Genomic DNA, 22223 nt, shown 5'->3' with positions numbered 1-22223 from the left:
TAATTCAAAGAGTAAACTCTTATCCATATATAACCTGAATAATTCCACTGAGCTCTGAAAATTGTTCTGTAAATCTACAGAGTTCTTTCCACTTTGAGATACTGACAAAACAGTTGTGTCTCCTTGATTCCACTAAACAATAATTTCTACATTTGTGTTCACATATTTGCTTCTGTCTCAGCAAAAGATAAATTTGTATGTATTGCATTGCAAAAATAAGAGCACAACTACTGGTAAGTGTGCAGGCAAATACAGCTAAGAACATCTGCAGAAGTGGAAAAAGTGTTTTCGATGAATGAGTAATAAAATCAATTTACCCTTTCATTCAGGGGCACTGCAGTACAGCCTTTAACCAGACAGCTGTGCACCGTTGGTGCTGCAGACACTGCACAGGCTCCAAGTCTGGCTCCAAGACTGACTCCGAACCTCACTGTTTTCTGTCCCAGTACAGTGAGCAACTCATATTTCTACCCATATCATTAGCTTTTGCAATTGATATTTTTATACATGGTTGTGTTAAAGATCGTAGTTGAAAGACTTAGAAAAAGCCAGAATTCAATACCTGAAGAAACTATTTTCCCAAAAGCAACAGAAGGTGTCACTGCTAACTGGTTTTAAGCTAATGAATCCCACAAGGGGAAGACACTGCCTTTGTTTCTTAAAAAAAAAAAAAAAAAAAAAAAAAAAAAAAAAGTAAGTTGCTTGAAAGAGGGGAAAAGGAAAAAGAAAAAAGAAAGAAAAAAGACCTTTTTTTTTTTTACACCATCTAATTCCTCATTTCCAACAAAACAAAGAAAACTCAATCTCTAAGTAGTTTGCAGCCACAAGGTCTTTCTGTAGGCTGTATTTGAGCCTGTATAGCGACTTTCAGCCTATCTAAACCTGCAGTATTTTGCTGTACAGTTAACATACACTCCCTTGCCTACCTCCACATTGTAGCGTTGCTATTCTGTGTTAAACAGCTGCTACCTCCCATGCCAGAGACATCTGCACAGCACTGATAATGATGTTTTGTGGTGGTTGTTTTTTTCCTAAGTGTACACCTAGGTTTTTAAGCACTATAGCGCCTTCGCGCAGTGCCGAGTAAAGCCAGCCCTGTGCCCACCGCCCCCGGAAGGCAAAGCAATGCCAGGGCTGTAATTCAAATAAATTTAGAGGTGAACAGAACTGCGCCTTTCGGCCGTCCCGTTCCGTAGGGGCTCCCCAGCACTCCGTGTCGCTCACAGAACGCATCCCCTGCCAAGTGAGAGGCACCTAAGGTCACCTGCATTATTCAGCAAGCCGTGCGGGAGCACCAGGGGGCCGTTCTACTGCCGAGCTCGGCTCCGGGGGTTATTTTTATTCCTTCAGCACGGGGGGTGGAGTCGCTCCAGTTTCCCCGCAGAAGAAGAAACATTCGTGGGCAGAGGGGCGGCCCGGCGGGAGGGGACGGGGACAAGGACTGCCGCGGCGCCCCGCAGCGGCTCAGCGCTCGCCCTAACGCAGCTCTTTCTGTTTCTCTTCCCCCCTCCCCGCCTCCATCTTTCTCTCCCTCCCGCTCCCCATTCATTCTTCCCCTTCCCTCCGCCTCCCTCCCCGTTGCAGGCGGAGCGGGACCGGCAGGAGGCGGAGCGGGCCGCCGCACGTCCCCCAGCCGCTCGGCCGGCCCCCCCGCCATGGGTCGGAAGCGCTGCGTGGGGGGAGACGGCTCCAAGATGGCGGCGGGTTGCTGCGGGGTGAAGAAGCAGAAACTCTCCAGTTCCCCTCCGTCGGGCTCGGCCGGCCCGGGAGGCGGCGGCGGCGGCTCCCGCTGCGGCGGGGCGGCGGCGGCGGGCGGCGAGCCGGGGGCGTTGCCCCCGCCGGGGGGCCCCCGCCTCAACGGCCTCGGGGGGCTGGCGGGGGGCGCCGCCGGCTGCGCCCTGGCCCCGCCGCTGCCGCCCAGCTGCGGCGGGGGCCCCGCCGGCCTCTCCCCGCCGGCCGCCTCGCTGCTCGCCTCCCCCGGCGCCGGCTCCGGCGGGCCCGGCTGCAGGAAGATGGTGGTGTCGGCCGAGATGTGCTGCTTCTGCTTCGATGTGCTCTACTGTCACCTGTACGGCTACCAGCCCCCGCGGAGCCCCCGCTTCACCAATGACCCCTAGTGAGTATCGCCCGACCCCGCGCCTCCCGGCCCTCCCGGGCGCCTCGCGCCGCTCCCGGCTCCCCCGGCCGGGCGCCCCGCCTGCCCTCGCCTCCGCGCCCGCCGCCGCCTGGCCCCTGTCCTCGCTCGGCCCCGCAAGGGCCGCGTGGCCCCGGGCCCGGCCCGCTGGCGCCCCCGCCCCGCGCCGTGCGGGTCCGGCCGGGTCCCGCCGTTTCGCTCCCTGCCGGCCCGAGGGGCGCCCAGCGGCACTCACCCCGCGGGGTGACTCCGGTGCCCCGCCGGCGCCCCGCTCCCAACGCTGAGTCCTCGTTGAAGGGTGCCGGGCCGGGCTCCGAGCGCGGCCGTCCGAGTGGCAGCGCCCCGTCCTCTCTCTCCCCGCGGGCCGCGCCGGGACCCCTCCGCCAAGCGGGCGCTGAGCGCGAGTGTTCCGCGTGAGTGCGGGCTCTGCTTTTGGCACGGTGTCACGGTGAGTACCTGGAGGGGAACCTGGTGTGTGAGCACTGGTGTACCGGTATGTCCCCACTGTCAAGCACCTAAGGTGCTGCTTGGTCCAGGAGACCTTGCTCTGTAACAACCCTCGGAGACAATCTCATATTAGATATACCAAACCCCTCAGCAGTCTACCATGTCCAAATTCCAAAGTTCCGAATGGATCACAGCTAACACCTGTTAGTCACAGCCGCCTCTGCCTCCCAAGCCTGCTTGCGAGAGCCTCCACTGAGGGCTTTGAGAGCCTCCTCAAAGGCCCGCTTTGCGTGGAGCTGAGATGTGCTCATTCAGTGTCTGTGTCGTGCGTGCCTGCCTGCCCTGGCAGTGCCAGTAGTGTTCCCGTGCTGCTGCCGGCAGGGTTGGGCACTCCAGGGAGTAACTTCTCCCTGCAGGAAGTTACTGCCTCCTGGTTGGGACATTACTAATTCTGCATGCTGTGTGAATGCCAAGTTAATGTAAGGGGTTGCCGAAATCATTTCCACCGTTTTACTCTGCTTTACGATGGGATGAAGCTTGTGTGGCGAGTTTCTGGGCTTCGAAACTGAAGCTTGAGCTTCAGCTGAGACTCAAGTGAGGGATCCACAGGAGTGCATGCACTGCCCCTTCCCAGTGCTGCATGATGTTGGGCTCTGGGCAGAATGTGCTCTTTGCTAGTATAGTGGAAGCATTTGTGTGTGTGTTCTCCATTCACGTGCACCCTCACCAGTGCAAGTGGTTACTGTGCAGTCCATGTTTCATTAATGAGATGTAGTGTATACCTCTCGGTGTTAAAAATAATGTCATGTTTTAATGATCTTGTTTGGAGTCCTTGCTGTTCTAACACCCAGGATCTATACGTCTCTTGCATACTTTCAGCTGCTGTCATGACAACCCAGCTCTGTGGATTCCTACTTAACCTGCCACCCCAGCAAGTCCTTCTTATGCTCTCTTCATAACTCCTGTGTGGTTACATCAGAGTACCAGTAATGAAAGGAGGGCAGGGAGACTCCGCTGTGAGTTTCTTTACCCAGGTAGTCTATACATCGGTGTTTGTCTTCTTGTAGATAGCGATGTTGAGGAGCTGCTGCTCTCAGTGGCCATTTTGCCTTGCAGTGTCCTCTGTCTGTTCTCCATCCCAGACTGTCAGAGGTTCCCATGTCACCTTTGTGCCCTTTCGCTCATTCATTGCCACGAGAAAGTTGAATTTTGCCCTTGTCTCTCTGTAACAGCGTTATCGTATCACCGTGGTGTGTTTTTAATCGTGTCAGAATGTTTTGCTGAAGAGATTGGTGTTACTGTCTCTGTTTCATTGGGGGAATCTGACGCAGAGGTGAAGATGACCACAGAAATGCTTTTCAGCAGTACTTTGATTCCTCTGGGTGACCTTCACCTTTCTTCTCCCACTTACTACTTTAAAAGTACCATGATAGCAAATTAGAGAAATACACATCATTTTACTTGAAATTCATGTGTGTGCTTAAGCATTCTTGAGGTTCGGTGCCTGACCTTGTAAAAAGGTTGCTGTGCCAGTGGCCTTCTGCAAATGGTACAGCCGTTAAAATCACTGATGCTGTTTGTGCTTACTCCCATGCTCCTGCCGGCATGCACAGTTGTACTGTGTGTCAGACTGCAAGAACGATCTAATTATCATTTTATTTTTTCCCTGGTTGGTTTTCAGAGATTGGTTCGCTCCGGATCGTTGTGTGGCTTCACAACCGCTTGTGCCTGCACAAGTGTGAGGTGGGAATAGGCGGACAGATGGCAGAACTGCTGCTTTCAGCAGCCTCGTGAGCTGATTATGTTTGTGTGGTTGGGGAAGCAACTTTGAAAAAGTTGTTCAGTATTACATGTCAAATTCTAGGTCAGTGAATAATTTGCTCCAGCCAGACGTTCAGAGGCAGCCTGGCTTCCAGAGCCGGAAGGTTTGCAGGAAGGCTTATCAATAACCGGGTAGCTCACAAAGGTAGGATGTTGTCTTTGAAGCTGAGCTTCATCTTGCAGAGCACAAAGCCCGAATAAGATCTGGTATTTTTCAGTGAAAGGATGTTGCAGCTTTCTGCCAGGAATCCTTTTGCAAGTTTTGTCCACATATTAAAGTATCTGGTCTTAGAAGAGAAGCCTAAAATAAGAGTCAGAAATTGAACTCTAGAAATATATTTTTTAATTATATTAATTACAGGGAAGATGAAAGACTTGTAAGCAGGTATCCTCACCAAGCATTACTCATACTTCTTGCAGGTCTTTGAACAAGAAAGCTGGGCAGGATCAAAGAAGAGCTGGTAGCTGAATCACTTGGGCCAGAGGTTCCGGTGTGTTGTCTTCTGAACAAAGGATGCTTGCAGTCCCTCCAGATTTTTGGAAGCTTTTGCTGCTGAGCTGAGGACCACAGCAGGGCTTGAAGGGAAGGGATTTATGACCAATTCATGGAAAGGAGACAAAAAATGCCACTTTTGAAAGGGTACAGATTTCGGACTTGAGCACAGCCCAGGCACGGGTTAAATAGTTGGCATTTTTGTGTCCCTGACTGTAATTTTCAAAGCACAGAATATGGGATGGTGGTGGAGGGCATTGCTGAGAAGCTGCTTCATGACAGAGAGTCATGAATTCAGAAGAGGAGAATGGGAACATGCTGAATATGTCCAGCACTGTCTTAGCAAGAACAGGCTTGGTAGATCCATCCTGCCACAGGCTTCCTCTTCTCTTGCAGTCTTCCACTGATCACCCAACACTTTCCTTCATTACTGTCTTAATTGAACAGTGTTCTACTTAAAATTTCACATCACTGAGATTTGCTCCCTAAGACATCCCCTCCCTTCTTCTCAGGGTGCGAGCTATGAAAGCTGATGCGAAGTTTGAGAACTGCTGTAGCAGACCAAAATTGTCACTTACATAAAATATCATTCAGACATTGTTCTTGAAGCTCTGCTGGATGAGTAAAATTATGGAACACAGCAATTAATTGAAGGCAGGTTTTTTTCCTATAGAAGTTTAGAAGTGCGAACAAAAATACAATGGAGGAGTTGCAGAAAGTGTTGTAAAACACTTTATCCCAAACCTATTTGGGAGAAGGAAAACCAAATAGCTTTTTTCCCCCATATTTTTTAGCTTCCAGACAAATACCTTACATCCCAAATTTCCTTTCTGGTTTGGTTTAGTGTAATACACCCGGTTCCTCCGTGATCAGTGGAAACAATGCCATGTCCTGCCTTCTATTGTGGAAGTGGAAAAGGGCCGCCCACCAGCAGGCCAGGGCTCAAGGTTCATGCAGCTCACTGTTTTTCTTCAATCAGGAAGGTGCTTGAGTGGAAATGTGTTTGCATGGATGCTGTCCCAGGATGGGAACAGTGCAAAGCGTTCAGAGAGTTTAGCCAAGCTGTGCTGTGGGAAGTGAGGACTATAGCCCTTATAGACTTCTTAGATTTCTGCTTACTGTGTATATTTCCCTTAACATGCAGAAATCATCCTTCTGAGTTTATGATTCTGCAATGTTTGCCTCATCTTCTTAGTTCTTCCTACCCAGTGTGAATGCCACTGTTTTTGTAGAGGAGGTGTAGAGCGGTCCAACAGGTAACTCATTCACCAGCTGTTTGCATCCTTCCTGAAGGTCACTTGGAAAGCGGCTACTACTTGGCAGGATTGTTTTGGTGGTGAGCACCTTTCTTTACTTGACATAATTTGTTAGGGGAATGTGTGTTCTGCCCCCGCCAGCTAGTACTGGTAGCCAAGGGCAAGGTTCTGCAGCTGGAATGGCCAGTGCCACCCTGCCTGGTTTAGGAGCTCTTAGAAAAGATGTTTACCATGAGTGCCTTGCATCAAGTGTCTTACTGATGGCTTGCTCATATCCTCCTCATCTTGCAGTGGGACCGTGCCAGAGGCGTTAAATGGATGCAGCTGATGTGCATACTTGTGGTGAGTCTGGTGCGGGAGGAGGCGTCCCGCCTGCGGAGGCTGCCAGCCCTGTGCACGTGCAGGGCTCCAGCCGCTGGCAGCCACATTCATTGCCACCACTCATCTGCCTGGCTGCACCATCTCCTGAGACTGAAGGGCTCTAAGTTAAACAGTTTTCTAGGTGATATCATTCCTTGACCCAAAGAGTTAGCTTGGAAACGTGCCAGTTCTTTTCTTTGTTGATGACTTGTAGTATTCTGCATCAGCTGTTCCGTTTGGCTGTGGGACGGAGATACAGCTCCACTGTGGGACTGGTCTACTTGACCTTTGTACTTCCTTGTGTTTCCAGGTCTACTGTCTGTCAGTTTACGTGTTCTCAAAGGGTGTAAGTAGTGATCCTGCACCACCTTGGTTTTTGTTAGCGAAATTCAGTACAGTTCTCAAATGTGTGGCTGGCTCATTTTGTGCCGACTCGTTTTCACACTTCCAAATGAAGTTGTGATTCTGCTCAGAGTGAGTGTAAATTAACCCTGTAAGAAAGAAATAGTTCCAGAGTTTGTTCCTGGCAGGAACAGACATGGCTGTTCTGTGGATGTATTCATGTGCTTCCACATCTGTAAATAAAAACATTATTGCTTGCAGGTTTGAAGGATTATGTGCTTCTCTCATTTTCCTGTTTCTTGACCGGTGCCTCGCTTCCTGTTTTAGTCTCTACAACTTATTGTCAGATGTGAAGCAGGAGCTGTGTGCTGAGCTCCTCATTGGTGCTGGTATGTTTCTTACAAGCATTTTTGTAAAATCTGGAAACATAACAAAGAATGGATTTCAGGATACAGTCTTTAAACAAGGAAAAAAAGAAAAAAAAATACTCCTTTGCAATCCCACTCAGAGTTCAGCTGTACCAATTGAAAATGCTGTTGTTGATATCAGAAGTCTGAAATCTTGCTGTTGCTCTGCCTTACTTGCGTGGCAGTGGAAACTTACTCTGTGCAATAATTTGTATTTATTGTCACACTCGGTGATGTTACACAACAGCTATAATGATTGCTTGGTCACAGCTAAAGATCAACACCAGTCATAAAACAAAAAACAGCATTGAGAAGTGCAGGCAGGGATGTATTCTCTGGTGTCCGTGTGTCTGTCTGACTTCATTCTACTTTTCATGTACGTCTCATGATTTCTTAGAAACTTTAGCATCATCTTCTGTACTGACTCTGTCTTTACTGTTGAACGTTAGATGCTGGAGCATGAAGTAGTGGTTCTTTCAAAGTGGTATCCTGTGGTGGAAGTTTTTAAAACACAGTGCAGTAGAAAATGTGTATTTTGGCGGGCACAAGCAGCACTCAGCAGGGAATTCCCAGCATATTTTGAAGTAGGGCTGGTGACTGCAGTTTGGTACAGCAAAGGAGGAAAATGAACTGATGTATGGCTTCAGAAGAACTTGCCTTTACTGGTGAGCTTGTCTGCTGTTATGATTGGTGAATGGAGCAAATAATGCTCTGATAAACTCCAAATTAAGTTAAATATAACGTAATGAGGGCTTTTTGCTTCATAAACTCATTGTAGTGAGCTGTTCTTACGTTTCTGTTAGTACAAGAGGTTGCATCACAGATGGCCTTAAGAAAGGGGCCCTGCTATTGCTATCTCAGATAAAAGCAGTCACCACAAAACTGTAAGCACTCTGCTTCACTCTAATACTGCTTGTGTAGAATTGTTTGTTCCCCTGCCCCTGCCTGGGTAGGAGTGAGGTAAGGTGAGGAGTCAGCAGCCACTTCTCTTGTGCTGTCCATCTGCTCATTCATTTTTATTGCCTCCTGTCTTTGAGGTACATTGGGATCTTTGGTCACCGTCCCTTTTACTCTATCTTCTGTTGAAGAAACTTGCTTAATAAGGATTTCTGGGGATTTTGCACATTTGATTTTTGACACTGCTTTTTATAACTATATGTTTCTGTTTAACCTGTCTGCATGTGAGAAATTTACTGAGTATGACTTTGTGGACATGTCCTTAATATCCTTTGCTATAAATCATTGAGAATTTAATAATTCAATGCAAATACTTCTGGTTGATCTACTAAAATCTGCAAAGCTTTGCCTTGTATTCAGTTGTGAGCTGAGTGTGTTACTTCTCATAGTTGTAACGTCATGCAGCACTGAATGGTAAAACAAGATAAACGGAACTTTTTTGTTTTGTATGTAAAAAAACAAATAGATATCATCCAACTGTATGGGCCCTTCTGGTATCATGCCTTTCTACTGTGCGTCGCTGGGTAGGAACCAGCTGCTGGTGTGGACAACTGAAAGATGATAGAGAAGTATGTTTGGAAGACAGGTTTAGTGTATAGATCTAGGTTGTGATCAGTCAGTGAATGAAATATATTCATCACAGTTTTTTGTTCTCGAGGCTCGTGCCGTGATTAATGGAGAAGGCCCAGTGTGCCAAGTTACCCATTTTTACATTAAGTACTTGTTTGCAGCTTATAGCAGACTTCCTGTAGCGTCAAGTTATTGTCTTCCAAAGGAGATGCTTGAATGCTAACACGGATGTTTGAGCTGTATACTGGTGGTTTTAGTGGCAAGAGTCTCTGGAGGAATGGAAAGGTGCAAATTACACATATAAGTCATAGTGGGCTCCTCAGAGTTTGGCCAACACAGAAACTGTTGCTAGGCTGGAGGCCAAAACAAGTCCAGTCAGGCCCTGACCCTCATTAGCAAAGCATCATGAGAATGCTTGACCTTCTTTATGGTGTTTATGCTCCTGTGGAGTGGGGTGATACGTTGGTATATTTCATTGGTATGCAGTTCAGCTTTGTGAAGTTTGCATCGAAGTAACGAGATGGAGCAGCTCTACAGCAGCTCATTCACAAATTGTCGAAAGAATGTCCTCAAAAAAAATGATGTTAGAAGTGCAGCGTCTAAGATCAAAGAATGAAGATGGTTGCAGCACTGCATTTAGACAGCAGTTACTAATTTGAACTTGGGCTGATCTGTGACATGCTTACATACCTTACTGTTAGTGCGGTGGTTTATGCTGTTTATGCTCTGGTGTCTTTCAGCTCAGCACTGGGACAAAAGTAGGCATTTATCCTCTATTTTTGTTGTAATTGTCAGGTCCCTTTGTGCCTGCTCTTCCCTTCTATTCCACACTGCCCATGTAGGATGTGTCTCCGTTTTTGTGATCTGGCTGAGCTTTGGTAACTTTCTGAAGGCAATGCTTGTTGTATGTGGATACTCCTTAGCCACACTGAATACTTGCAGCTGAAGTTATTAAAGTGCTGATTTCTTGAGAATGACATCTGGAATGCAGAACAGATCTGCTGAGTTGTGGCAAGGTCACTGGGACAGCAGCTGTGCAGAGAAGTGTATATCTTCCCAGAGCACGTGTGCCTTTCTGTGTTTTAAGGAGTGAGTTCTTGCATTCCTTGATGCTGTAAAAATAGTAATTTTATGCCAATCTTTCCATTATCTTGAATTCTGGGGCATTTTTTGCAAGGTCCTCTTAGGACTACAGTGTTTGTAATACAGAAGTCCATAATTGTACTCCTGCTATTTATCTTCTGCTCTTCCAGCAAGATTTCTCTTCTGCAGGCTTCTCTGGCACAGAGTGGATTCAGATTTGCAACTCAGTCTGCTTGTCTAGATGGCACTTGGTGTCCATGTTGGAAACAGAAGAGGAAGAAGAGAAGGATCTGTGTCATAAACCTTTTCTAATTAGCATCAGAATTACTTCTGCTTCAGCCTATCCAGAGAATTACTTTCCTTGTTTGGACAAGCAGTCCAAGTAAATCTAAGAAGTAAATCTAGTTGTTTCCAGCCTTTTTTCCTGGTGACAATAAGAAAGTAAGGACTGGGTGCCGCATGATTTTCCTTTCCCAGAAAGGAAGCAGAAGTTCAGCTGCCAATGAATGGCAAGCTGCAAGGCAGTTCTTTTCTGTATAGATAATGGTGCTAAAACATTGACTTTTTGGAGAAGGTTGTGTGTGTTACATAGTGGTTGCTTGTAAGCTTTACAAGGGCAAAATAAAAATATGTATTGTCTAGTCTTTGGTACTTTGAATTGATTGTTACATTATGCAGCCAATGAATGCCAGTGAGAAGAATGTTGTGCCAACCATCTGTAAGTAGGGTTTCTGCAGGGAGGGTATTGGAGGCTGGGGATGTGGCTGAAAAAAAACATAGAAAAGGTTTTGTTGTTGTAAGGGAAAGGGCCTTCCCTGGATGGCTGCAGTGCTGAGCTGTGTGGCTGTAAGTAATGCATCCCTTAGGTAGGGGGGATCGAAGCTTCAGCGACCCAGTGGCCCAGATGGAGAACTGTAAGCCAGGCAATGGAAGGAGAGTTCTTTTAATACAATGTTGTATAAGCAATCATCTGAACTACAAAGAACTGAATGGAAATGTATTTAAGTAATCCCTATTAACATGTCAGGGAAATGTGGATTTTAGTGATTAGTTCTCCTCTTCGTTGAGGAGTATAATTCAAGTATTCAAGTTCTCATTCAGTTTAGTTAGCACTGAAAAGTAAGCAGATACAGGTGGCAAGAGCCTCGTGTGGGATACATACCACCATAATGTCTGAATCCTCATAAAAATATTGGGGAGTAAGTTGAAAGAAGATAAAGATAAGTGCTATCCATTTGGAAAGAACCCTGAATAAGGATAAGTATAAAAATAAAGGGTTATAGAAAAGAACGAATGCAGTTTTTTCTCTTATTTCAAAGAAAAAGATATTCAAAGAGATAAATGTTCCCATGCACAGTGGCCATTCTTTCTTAACCTCAAGGATGCACTATTTGCCATGTTTGGAATATGCTTTAGTACAGAAATCTGTGCCATTATAGAAAGTAGTTCCCAGTAGTGCCTTTCTTGGGAGAATGTGAAACTTGTTATTTGCTGTCAGCTTTCTTTTTTTTTTTTTTTTTTTTTTTTTTTTTCATTTCAGAGGATTTCAAGATGTGAAGCTTTTTACATACATAATACAAGTAGAGCAGTATAACCTACTTGAAGTTTGCCTACTGCCATGTACTGCTCTGCTAATGTACGTGGGTTTTCTTCCTTTTTAAATGTGTCAGAAGCGTTCAGCAGCAGATGAGTCTTATTTGTCATGAGCTGAGAGTGGTGTCATTACTCTATCTAAAGTTTATGCAGGCTTCTTGAGATTGTTGTAATGCATAACTTGAATTGTGTAGTCTATTTCTGAAGTTTCCATTGAAATTTTGTCTCAGTTTAAAAAAAAAGGTTGTTTTTTTTCTGTTGTTTTTTTTCCCCCCCCCCAAGGAGAATTGCTAAGCCATTCAGAAACGTTTAGATAAGGTTTCATTGTATTCTCAAATGTTTATCATCCATCTTAGAAAACCATATGCTAAAAGTGGAGATGGGAGATATTTGCTTTACCTCAGAGCAGTAGTCGTGTAAATGTTCAGATCACAGAAATAAATCCAATGTTTAGGCAGCATAAACATCGTCTGTGTCCTTGGCTGTCCCTTCATGTGAAATGTTTAGTGGAAATTGCTCTGGAGGAGAAAACAGGAGAAGTCCAGAGCAGCATCTGAAATTCTGACACTGAAGTTTCTTGAAAGGAGCTATTGCAGAGAGATCAGTAATTGTCAGATGGTTCCGGAGATAGAGCCTCTATTTGATTTTAAGTAATGGAATTAATCTAAAAAGAAAGAGGTAATCTTCCATGGAAACGTTGGACACGTGACCCATGGCTGTTTGCAGTGCTTTTCAGGTTCTGCCCAGTTTCTCTGTCTTCAAGTCTATGGGGGAGGCAGTGTGACTTGAAGCATAAAGCACTGCAGTGAGGTTTGGAACAAGCGTTTCGTTCCTGACGGTGTCATTATGGTGGATAAACCTGGATGAGAGCTCGTCTGTCTGCCATATGTTCTTAGCAATAAAAGTAAGATACTTCAGTCTGCTTTTAAGTTAGTAGCAAGAAGGGCCATAGAAATTAGTTATTGTTGTTGGAATTGTTCTTTCCCCTGACTGGTTTGCCCTGAAAGGCATGCCAGGAAACTGCAGACACAGCTCAGGATATTTTTGCCTAAATTGGCAACTTAGAAAACTTGAAGGCGTTTTGGAGGCATATGCTTTGCTTTTCTTGTTTGCTTTTTTTTTTTCTTCCTGTACTATTATCATTTATATCTGAAATGAATTGTAGTTGTATTTGTTAGCTTGAATCCCTCAAAGGCTTTTGTTGCTTCTCAATTCAATGAATTTTCAGTGGACATTTTTTCAAGGGTAGTACTCTCCATTTGGGTACTCTTGGTCACAGGGTCTTCCTTTGTGTTTTTAGGCTACTGTTCAGTGAATCCTTTCTCTGAGCAAAGCTTAGACAGTTGCAAGTCTGCCAACACGAGTTAAAGACAAGACCTTCCATAAATTGTATTGCATAACTGCTCCAGCTCTTGATATCCTGTTTGTCCAAAAAGAATGGTTTTCATGGGACTTCTCAGAACTGAGAGAATGTTGTGATTGCCCATTTACTGCCCTGATAGAACCAGTAAACTACAGTTCTGTAGTGAAATAAGATCCATAGATTTATTGCATTTTGAAGAATGTAGATAAGGAGAAAGAAAAGGTAGGGTGATTGAGGAAGCTACACGCACTGGCTACTTCCCCAAATGTTTTTTTAACCTTCACTAATTTGCAGTTTGGAATATCTTCAGCCACAAGTAATATCGTTCATGTAAATCCTCTTCCCCCTGCTGAGCGAGGGGTGGATTATAATGAAATTTTAATGAGGCAAAGTTGTGAGGCAGATCAGAGTGTTGTGCAGGAATGTTTGAAAGATTTTCAGAAATGGGATGAAAATCTATATTGAAAAATGAAAATGAAAATCATCTTTCTGTACTTAAGGGGTAATGCGGAAAAAAAAAACCAAAAAAATTTCTTTCTCTCCTCAGGGAGAACCAGGCATTCAACCAGGCGTTGCTGGTTGAATGCCACTGTCCTTTATGTACATACAACATGATTGTGACTAACAGACAAGTGGCTACTTTGAGGAGAAATTATCACTAGGACCAGAAAGGGTCTATGTACTTTGGAGTTCTCAATTGAAAATCTCTATGGTTCTACTCTAAAAAGCTGTTTTCTGGTTGCAGGGCAGCCTGGGTGCTTGGAAGAAACGTGAGATCAACTTGCAAAGAAAGAGGAGGGCTGGGCTCCTTCAGAGGATCAGAGCAATGGCTGAGGCACAAAACTAGATTGCTTGGGGTGGGCGCGTGTACTGTATGCATGTGTGTGCATATCTGCTTGTGTATGTGTAACGAAAGACAAAGGGACACAAACTAAATGTTCAAATTGGATGCCAGTACTGACAACAAAAGGATGACAGAATAAATTTAGGTTTAGCATGTAAGGTTTCCACTTAGTGGAGCAGTATGGCTTTAGAGTAACCTTTTAATAGGATTATTAGAGGCAGAAAATCCACGTAGTTTAGCTGTATCTTGGTCACTTTATGGTAAATACATGATGCTGTGCTTTCAATAATGTGCTCAATAGTTTGAATGGTTTAAAAGGTGCATCATCATCATCTGTGCTGGATTGGATTTGGTTTTTAGAAGTTGGTGTGGGCTTCTCCTTCTCTTCCTATGGTTCCCCTGCTGAAGGGGACTGATGGAGGGCAATAGTCCTGGTCCCTTAACAGCTTCTGCATTTGCAGAGCATTTAGAATTGAAAAATCTTCTAACAACAATGTTTTTGAGGATGAAAACATTAGTTTTGCCATTGAAGGTCTGTTGTGACAATATGCATCTTTTCCTTGTCATATCAGTGTCTTTATTTCTGGCTTAAAAATTGTTTTTTCCATTGAAGCTTGCAGAAGTTCATAAAATGTGAACATACTTTTGTACAGTCAAAGCAGTTATTAATGATCTGTTGACACTTCTGTCATACAAGTATGGTGCTGTCACTAATAACATCAGCCTGGTGTCTCACTGCTGTATTTTAAGCTGAGACATGGAGGATTTTCTGTTTTATTTTATTTTAAGCAAAGAGTATTATAAAAGAGCGGTGATGATGGATCAAGTTTGCTGTCTTACCTGTGAAGACCATGGGGTGGCTTCTGAGAGAAAGTGGAAGGTCGTTTGTTTTAGTGTGAGTTCATAGGTGGCAGAGTTGATTTTGTGTGCCCTGTGTAGGCATAGCAGGATTGCTGATGATGCAGTGGATATTGTGCTGGTAGAGTGTGTGAACTCATGATTTAGTCTCCGGCAGGAGTGTCTGATGGCAGTATAGACCCTCCTGTTGCTAACATGGGAAGAAAGGTAGGTGCCCACTTCCAGCTGCCAGATGTGCTGAATGGGAATTGCAGCCTGCAGTCTGGTCTCTGAATGGGACAGCAGTGGAATTCTTCTGCTTTGAAGTTGGTGAAAATAGGAGGTCTGGAACCTTGAAGCATTGCATTGATACCTCCAAAAAAAGGAGCTTTGACCTCTTTCTCCAGAGAATTCAGAGCTGTTTTTTTTTTTTTTTTTTACAATCCTATAAAAGCCATTACTATTGTAAGGGTTCTGATTTTTTAAAATTGTTGACAGTAGATATGATTGAATCTTTCATCTTCCGGAATAAAGGTTTGTCTTCAGTGATTTGGACTTCAGAAACCAATACACAAACGACCAACTAATGCACAGGTTTAATTACAAAGTAATATTGCCCTTTATGTCAGTGGCTTAATTCACAGCTATTTCATTTCAGTTCATTCTCAGCATAATGACTGAGTTACGTTTGTGTGGGATCTGCTCGTGGGCAGTGAGTTGTGGGGTGTCTGTGATAGTATACCAAATGACCACCCTTACCAGAGCTGGCTATTTCCTACTAGATATTTTTGTGGCAGAATTGTAACATGCAGCATTCTCAGGGAACCCCAGTACTACTCCTGAGAAGCTGTATATGTTTTGCTGGTGCACAGCGTAGCTGCAGTTATATGAGTGCTTCAGAATTGTTGTCTGATTTGCAATTTAAGATGAATGCTGTTTTCTCTTTGCTTTCATAAAGTGGTATCTGGTGGACAAAAACAAAATAAAGCTTGAATATGCAGCTTTTAATGTGTTGAAATTAAAATGCATCGTGGTTATTTTCCGGTGTTCCCAGGCTGATGAGATGGTTTTTGAAATTCAGTTTTGACATTTGAAGGGATCTTACTGAAAGCGTTCTGTACATAGTTATGAGACAGCGTTTGTATCTTGTGTACTGGAGGGAATATTTAATTTTAGAAAGATGTTTAAGCTTTGTTGTGGAAACATTGTGGTCTCTTCACTTGAGGGTAGTTCTAGGTCTTCCAGAATTACTTTTTCCTTTAGTCTTGTTAGTATTGAGTAGCTGCCTTATGCAGTGCATCGTATCCTGTGAGTCACTGGAGTAACATTATAGACTTGCAGTTTTATAATCTTTTTAAGCTAGTGTATGATGGAGTTGCTACTGAAAGAAGGAATCAGACTTCTTCATATCACATCTATTGCAAACACGACCAGTGGTGTGATCAGTGTGCTGGGCTGGATAACTAGCATGAGTTAAACTCAACTTTTGAATGGACTCCATGTCCATGGCAAAAAAACCCACACTCGTGTGCCCCACACCCTCACTTCTACTACATGCATTGATCACGTTGTGCTTGCTGTGCTGTTTCTGCTTGATAAGTCAGAAGTGCCAACTGCTGCTTTTTGTCAGGCTATTTTTTCTCTGAGTTGTAAGACTTTTTGCTGAGCCTTTTAGCATGCTAAATGCCAGAGCTGCTTAAGGGATTGGGACTTCCCATACTATCTGGGAAGGGATGGGACCCTTGAACGAGCCCTTATACCGATTTTCGGCTGCCGAGAACTGCAGATTAAGTTGCTGTAACCTGGATTTGTTTTCTGCTCTGAGAATATAACTGCCCTCTTGGTTGAGATGAGTACAGTGTTAAGGTATCAGTGGAGAGAAATACAGGTGAGTCAAAGTTGTTACTGGTTTGTTTTTTTTTTTTTTTTTGTTTGTTTGTTTTTTTGTGGTCTCACTTCTGATTTCTCTGGCTTTGGGCAGCACCAGCAGGTAGATTGCTGTCTGAGTACATCCAGAAGCTATGGGGGAGGAAGCAGTCACGACAAACTTCTTTTTGTGTATCTGCTGTTAGTGGCATTGCCAGTTGTTTGCCCTACCTCCAACTCCTTACAAGCTGGAATAGAAGGCTAAACAAGGTTATGGGTTTTGTTTTTTTGCTTGTTTCATTTTTTTTTTTCTGAGTTCATCTGAGTCCATCACGGTGCTCTTAAGCATGTGGTTGCAAACAGTGCAGTGTGCAGCAAAGCTGTGCATCATCGTTTTAAGGTGGTGACGTTTGCCAGGAGCCTGCAGTATGTAGCAGAGGAATGTGCTGACTGTCACAGCCTTGAGTGCCTGTTGGATGGCTAGGGATTACGTCTACAAGTTTTTAAAAGTAATCCCTTCCATAAGACTGTCAGGTGTTCACCTGGGATTTCCAGATGAATCAAACAAATTAGAGGTATATACACTGGTGTTAGCTGGGAAGAGAAGCTGAGGCCTTGCTAGGACTCTCATTTGTGGAAGCCGTTCATACTCTTTCCCGGCAGTCTGCATGTGAGTGCACAGTGATCTGATCTTTTAATACTTAGCAGGGATAGAAATCACATTTACTTTCTTCCCATGCCAGTCTCTGGACAGCAGTGTTATGCTTGCAACCCATCACCCAGCAGTTCCTCAGTTTCAGGCTTAAAACTTTCCTGTAAACATCTGGTCCAGGTGAGCAGTACTGACTGGTCTGTCCAGTCTAATGCTCCATCTGTAATTAATTCGCACTGACTTGGCCACTCTGACCTACATGCTGCAAAGATGGATGTGGATGTGCCTCCAACTGCTTCACCAGTAAAGACCAGTGCAATTTTCTCTCTCCATGAGAGCTCACTTCTTTCTAGTTTCCTGCTTTTGAGGTTGTTAAATAACTTTGCAAGGCACTATCCAGACATCTGTAATCCTTTATTTTTAGTTTACTTTTGACCTTGTATGTGTTTTACAATCTCTTCTGCTCTCATTAAGCAAGGTTGGTCTCTTCAAAAGCTGTCCTGGTGTCCAAGATGCCCTCGGTAGCTTCCCAGTCAAGCCGCAGGTTGAGTTTTATCTAGTTCTTTGTTTTCTGTTCTAGCTGTGGTGAATGTTTTACCTGGTCTTTCAGTAGAGTTGTGAATGTTTGACTTGGACCTTGCATACAGCATGTTGTGTGCTTTGGGCTTTCTTGGGGGTGCTTTTTCATTTTCAACAGCCTCCAAGCTGTTGCAGTCTTTTTGTTTCCTGGATTGCTCTTTGCCATTAAATGTTTAAATGTCCTTCACATACAGCGCCGTCCTTGCCTGGGATTCCTGTTGGAATTGCTGGCTGACCTGCTGGCTTCTCAGTGCCTTACTGTACTTTCCTCCCACCAAGTCTGGGAGGTGCCTGTTGCATTGAGGGTGTCAGGTGAGGCCAAGCATCTGGGCTTCCTGTGTGTTATTGGGAAATACCTGGTGGTGGTGTAGAGGTGTTGGGAAGTTCTGAGACTCTTATTAGCATGCCAGTCAGTCTGACTCTGGTATGAGTAATGCGCATGCCTAACAAGTTCTTCCTGCTCCTATCATACCTAAATCTTTTCTCTTTGTATCTCTGATTTTCTGTTTTAGCCTTTTTCTCAGGCCTCGCACGATGGTCTCTGACAGCATTTCAGAAAATACAACCATGAAAATTCTGTCTTCTGATCAGTGACCTGAGCTTACTCTGCCGAGCATCCATCCTGTGTTTCCATACCCTGCCTTCTGCTACTAGCAGTGGAGCCCAGGGACTACAGGCTTTTTTTTGTGAATCATGAAGCAGCCTATGCAGATGCCTCCTGAGGTTGCCACCTTTGCATCTGACTTGCAGTATGCAGTAAGCACTGAGCTGCCACAAACATAGCTGGCTGTGTCTGCTCAAGTTGTCCAATACCCTTATTCCACCCTTGCCTTGGAGCCTTGTCTGCTGCAAGGACAGGCCTCCTCGTTCAGCAGGACACAGTGATAACAGCTGGAGGGTGGATTGCTTCAAAGAGATTAGCTCTGCCCCAACCTCTAACCGCAAAATGCTTGTGATGGCAAAATCCATGATGAGGCATGGGGCAGAAAATGAGTAGGCAGTATGAGAGCATCTTTTTTCAGAGGCATTACTAGTTCCAGATTATAAAACTGCAGGTTCATACGAAGCAGTATGCTTTTAACTGTTCAGATTTTGCTCTTGTAATGAAAGTATAACCCTGAGCTTGTCAGACTTCAGATACAAAAAGTGCATCTTTTTTTTTTTTAAGCAAATTTTTCTGTATAGTGGGCAGCATCTCTGTGTGTGAGCTTGTGTTTGGTAAGAGTCAGTAAAAGAGCTGACTGTCCCAAATGAGGATCTGTTCAGCTCTGTATGTTGTCTCCCAGGGATGGCTGGAGGCAGACGCCACTAGAAGGCATCAGACCAGAGGGAGTGTATAAAAGTGCTCCAGTGTCCCCATGTTCTGCAGCTCAAGGATGTCTTATATTATAGCTCGTGTCTCTGTGTTCATTGGATGTCCCATTGCATGGCAGTGGCATGATTTGTCATGATTTCTCATGATTTGATCTCAGTCTGGATATCTGAGAGTAACTGAGACTGCATGCTGCTGTGTCTTTCTGTCACTGACTGTAGCTTATCCCTGCAGAGGTACCTTTGATGGTCATCTGGCCTGCTGCTAGTGCACTTTGCTGCAGCCTGATTGCAAAGTGCTTTTTTCTCTCAAGGGGTTTAACTGGTTATGTTACATTATGAGCAGTTTTGTTCTGCCTTGTGCCTTGCTGCTCTGCTTAATCTGCTAAAGCAGCAACACGCCTGAGAAATCCTCTGCTTTTTCCAGCAATATTGACTGGTCTAATAAAAGTAATTGTATTTTTAAATAAACTTACGTCTCTGTGGTTCTTTTTAAGCTCTGCTGTATACATTTCCTCTCATGGGATGCAGGTGTAAGCGGTTATCCCTGCTGTGTGTCTCCACCCTTGCCTCTTCTCTTGCTTGTGCTGACTTTGCAGTGTGTGCTCCTGTACAGAGAAACAGGGCAGAGAAATTAACTGTTTTAAGTTAACCTTGCAAAACGGCGATGTATTGTTAATTAGATCAGTTTCCCAGTCAGAGGTTCCTGTTCCAGAGCAGGGAAGGAGGCTGTGTGTCAGGGGATGGGGATATTGGGTGAGGCTGTTCTTAACAGGAGCTCTGAAATCCACGCTTACACAACCACGTAAGCAGTCCTTTGTGATTTAGGAGGTGGAAAGACACTGAGAGATCATCTAGTTTGTCTGAAAGCATAATATCTCTGTGCCCATGCTGAGCATCTGCTATCTATCTTACTGGTTTTTAAAAAGATCCAATCTCTTCAGCAGACATAATTTCCAAACCAGGGAGAACTCCCTGGTTTTGAATCCTCTTTGAAGACCGAAGATTTTAGAAGCACAATTGATAGCAGGACAGCTCCATGAGGAAAATATGAATTCCATCTGACTCCAGTCTCAGCAATATGTTCAGTTTGCCTTTGAACTACACTCTTGTTGGTTCAATTACCTGGTGAAGTTCAGTGGAGGCAGTGCAAATCCTGCATTGTCTTAACAGCAGCTCTTATGACCCAGAAAATTATCCTATTCCAACTGTAGAGCTGGTGAAGTTTGAATTAGAAGACATGTAAAACATGATGATCTTGGCTTTTCAGCTTGTCTTACAGCCTTATCATGAGCTTCTTAAAACTGGTACCAAAATAATGTAAGGCTTACTATATCCTTAAGATAATTCATTTTTAAAAATACTATTGCATTTTAATTTAGCTTCTCATTGTACAATTCCTAGTGCCTGAAGACTCTTGCAAGCTGATGTTCCATAGCAGACCTCTAGAATATTTAGTTAAACATGAACAAGGGTCAGTGACTTTTAAAAGAATCATTCTGAATGTTTGCCTAAGTTGCAGTTTGCCCTTCTAGCTGGCAGCTTGGAATATGAATGTTATAACATACTGGTGTTAAAAGGAGTCCTGTGGACTTCCATTTTCTTCGTAGGTTTCTCTAAATAGGTCTGCTTCCTTCGAACGGTGCTCCATTTCAGCACAAGACTTTTGTGTTAACTTCTTACAGACTTGGCATGTGATTGCCTATTGGCATCAGTGTTTTGTTCAGCTTTTTTCTACTTGTGCTTCCAGGTGTTCCTACGTCTTAGGGGGTGTTGTGTATTTGGCAAATAATGGAAAGCATCTTCAAATCCAGATGGATGCTGTTATGACTGTGTGCCTAGTGTCTTGCTTGTGGAAAGTCTGTGTGAATTTGAGAGCTCTTTTCCAGACCAAGCTTTGTACATTTCTTCCTGCTTCTTCTCATTCACGTAATATTTTGAAAGAAGAACTTATCTCACAAGCAGCTGAAATGCACTAAGATGTAAGTTATGAATCATTTCTAATAGGAGAATCCTAGTTATGTCTCTAATGTAATCTTGTGTGACCTTTTAATTACTACAGTTCCTTCTTTTCATTGATGCTTTGACCAGCTGCTTCAGATAATATTTCAGCAGAATAAAAACAGTACAGAAAAACCCAGCATCCTTGTTCCTAATGGTCACTGGCAGTTTGGGCAGAAGTGTCAAGTAATTGGAAGGAAAAAATCGGTCTCTTTGGCAACGAGAACAGACTTTCTTTTAAGGTGGTATGTGTAGACTCTAAAGGTAGGAGTTCTGTTTTAAGCTGCTGTCTGAAATCTATGCAAAACAATATTCTCTGGCTCTTGGCTTGTAGTTAATATGCAGTAACTACTTCTGAGCGTGCTGGAAATGGTCTCTGCATTTCCCTACCTCTTGTAAGAGTGGGAGTGATGTGGAGCTAAACTTTCAGACTTCTGTTGCCCTCAGAATGCTTTTTCAACTTTTAAGCTAGTCCTGAATCGTGTTGCTAACGACTGAAGAGGGAGTGTGTACTAGCAGCTCACCAGTCATGTTTCTGCATTCTTTCCAGTGACTTCAAAGTAGAGAGAATTCAGGGGCTGGAACTATTCTTATCTAGTGCCTTCAGCATCATCTTCACTGTTCTTCACAAGAAAATATTTCTGGGGCTTTATGTGGCTTTTCAAAGCACTTTGAATGGGTGTTCTCAAAACTTTTGGTTTGGGATATATTTGACTTCATGGGATTTTAGAAAGACTCGTGCTCAATCCTTTGAAAGACGTCACTGGGAAAGAAACCTGCTTGAAGGAAAGTGTTTTCACTGGGAATATTGAATCTCAATTCCAGTTTGCGGGTAGAATGATCATAAACTATATATTAAACGTTTTGTAGTATTATGATAGTGGAAGTCAAAGCTCCCACTACCAAAACTTCCAGTTACGTGTTTTAGGATGACTGTTGCATTCTTTGAAAAGTTTCCCTTTAATATTGATATCTCTAACTCAGGATACTTGCTTCTCCTAGATAGTAGACTGCATGGTATCGCTTTGGAGAGATAAGTAGCGCCAGTGCTTTTAAGTGGTGTTAATTTGGGAACTTCTGTTAATCTGACCGTGTTGGGTATGTGAGTTTTGAGGTGCAAAGTTGTTTTTCAGTGTGAGAGCAGTGTATGTTTTCAGTTGCTCTGTTTCCTTGGAAACTGGATGGGGAGGTGACTGGCTGTGTCCTATCCACTCTGAAACAACTCTAATGCAGCCAGAGTTATTAGATGCAAACTACGTGTTAAATCAAATGCAGCATTTTCCTGGTTTGGCTGTCTGCTCCTGCAG

General features: G+C 44.1%; 1 protein-coding gene across 1 annotated transcript in view; it reads left to right on the top strand.

Annotated features, from left to right (window-relative positions):
- Positions 1 to 22223, top strand: part of AMMECR1 (AMMECR nuclear protein 1) — a gene marked incomplete at both ends in the record, with an annotated part of 91080 nt that overhangs the window by 24507 nt on the left and 44350 nt on the right. The window contains one exon of the mRNA XM_079541718.1: positions 1585 to 2116. Coding sequence (XP_079397844.1) covers positions 1585 to 2116 — 532 coding nt within the window. The remainder of the gene's footprint in view (positions 1 to 1584; positions 2117 to 22223) is intronic.

This window comes from Tetrao urogallus (assembly GCF_951394365.1).
Source record: "Tetrao urogallus genome assembly, chromosome: 13".
NCBI classification, from domain to species: Eukaryota; Metazoa; Chordata; class Aves; order Galliformes; family Phasianidae; genus Tetrao; species Tetrao urogallus.
Note: the sequence above shows the minus strand (reverse complement) of the source record. Positions and strands in the feature narration are given on the sequence as shown.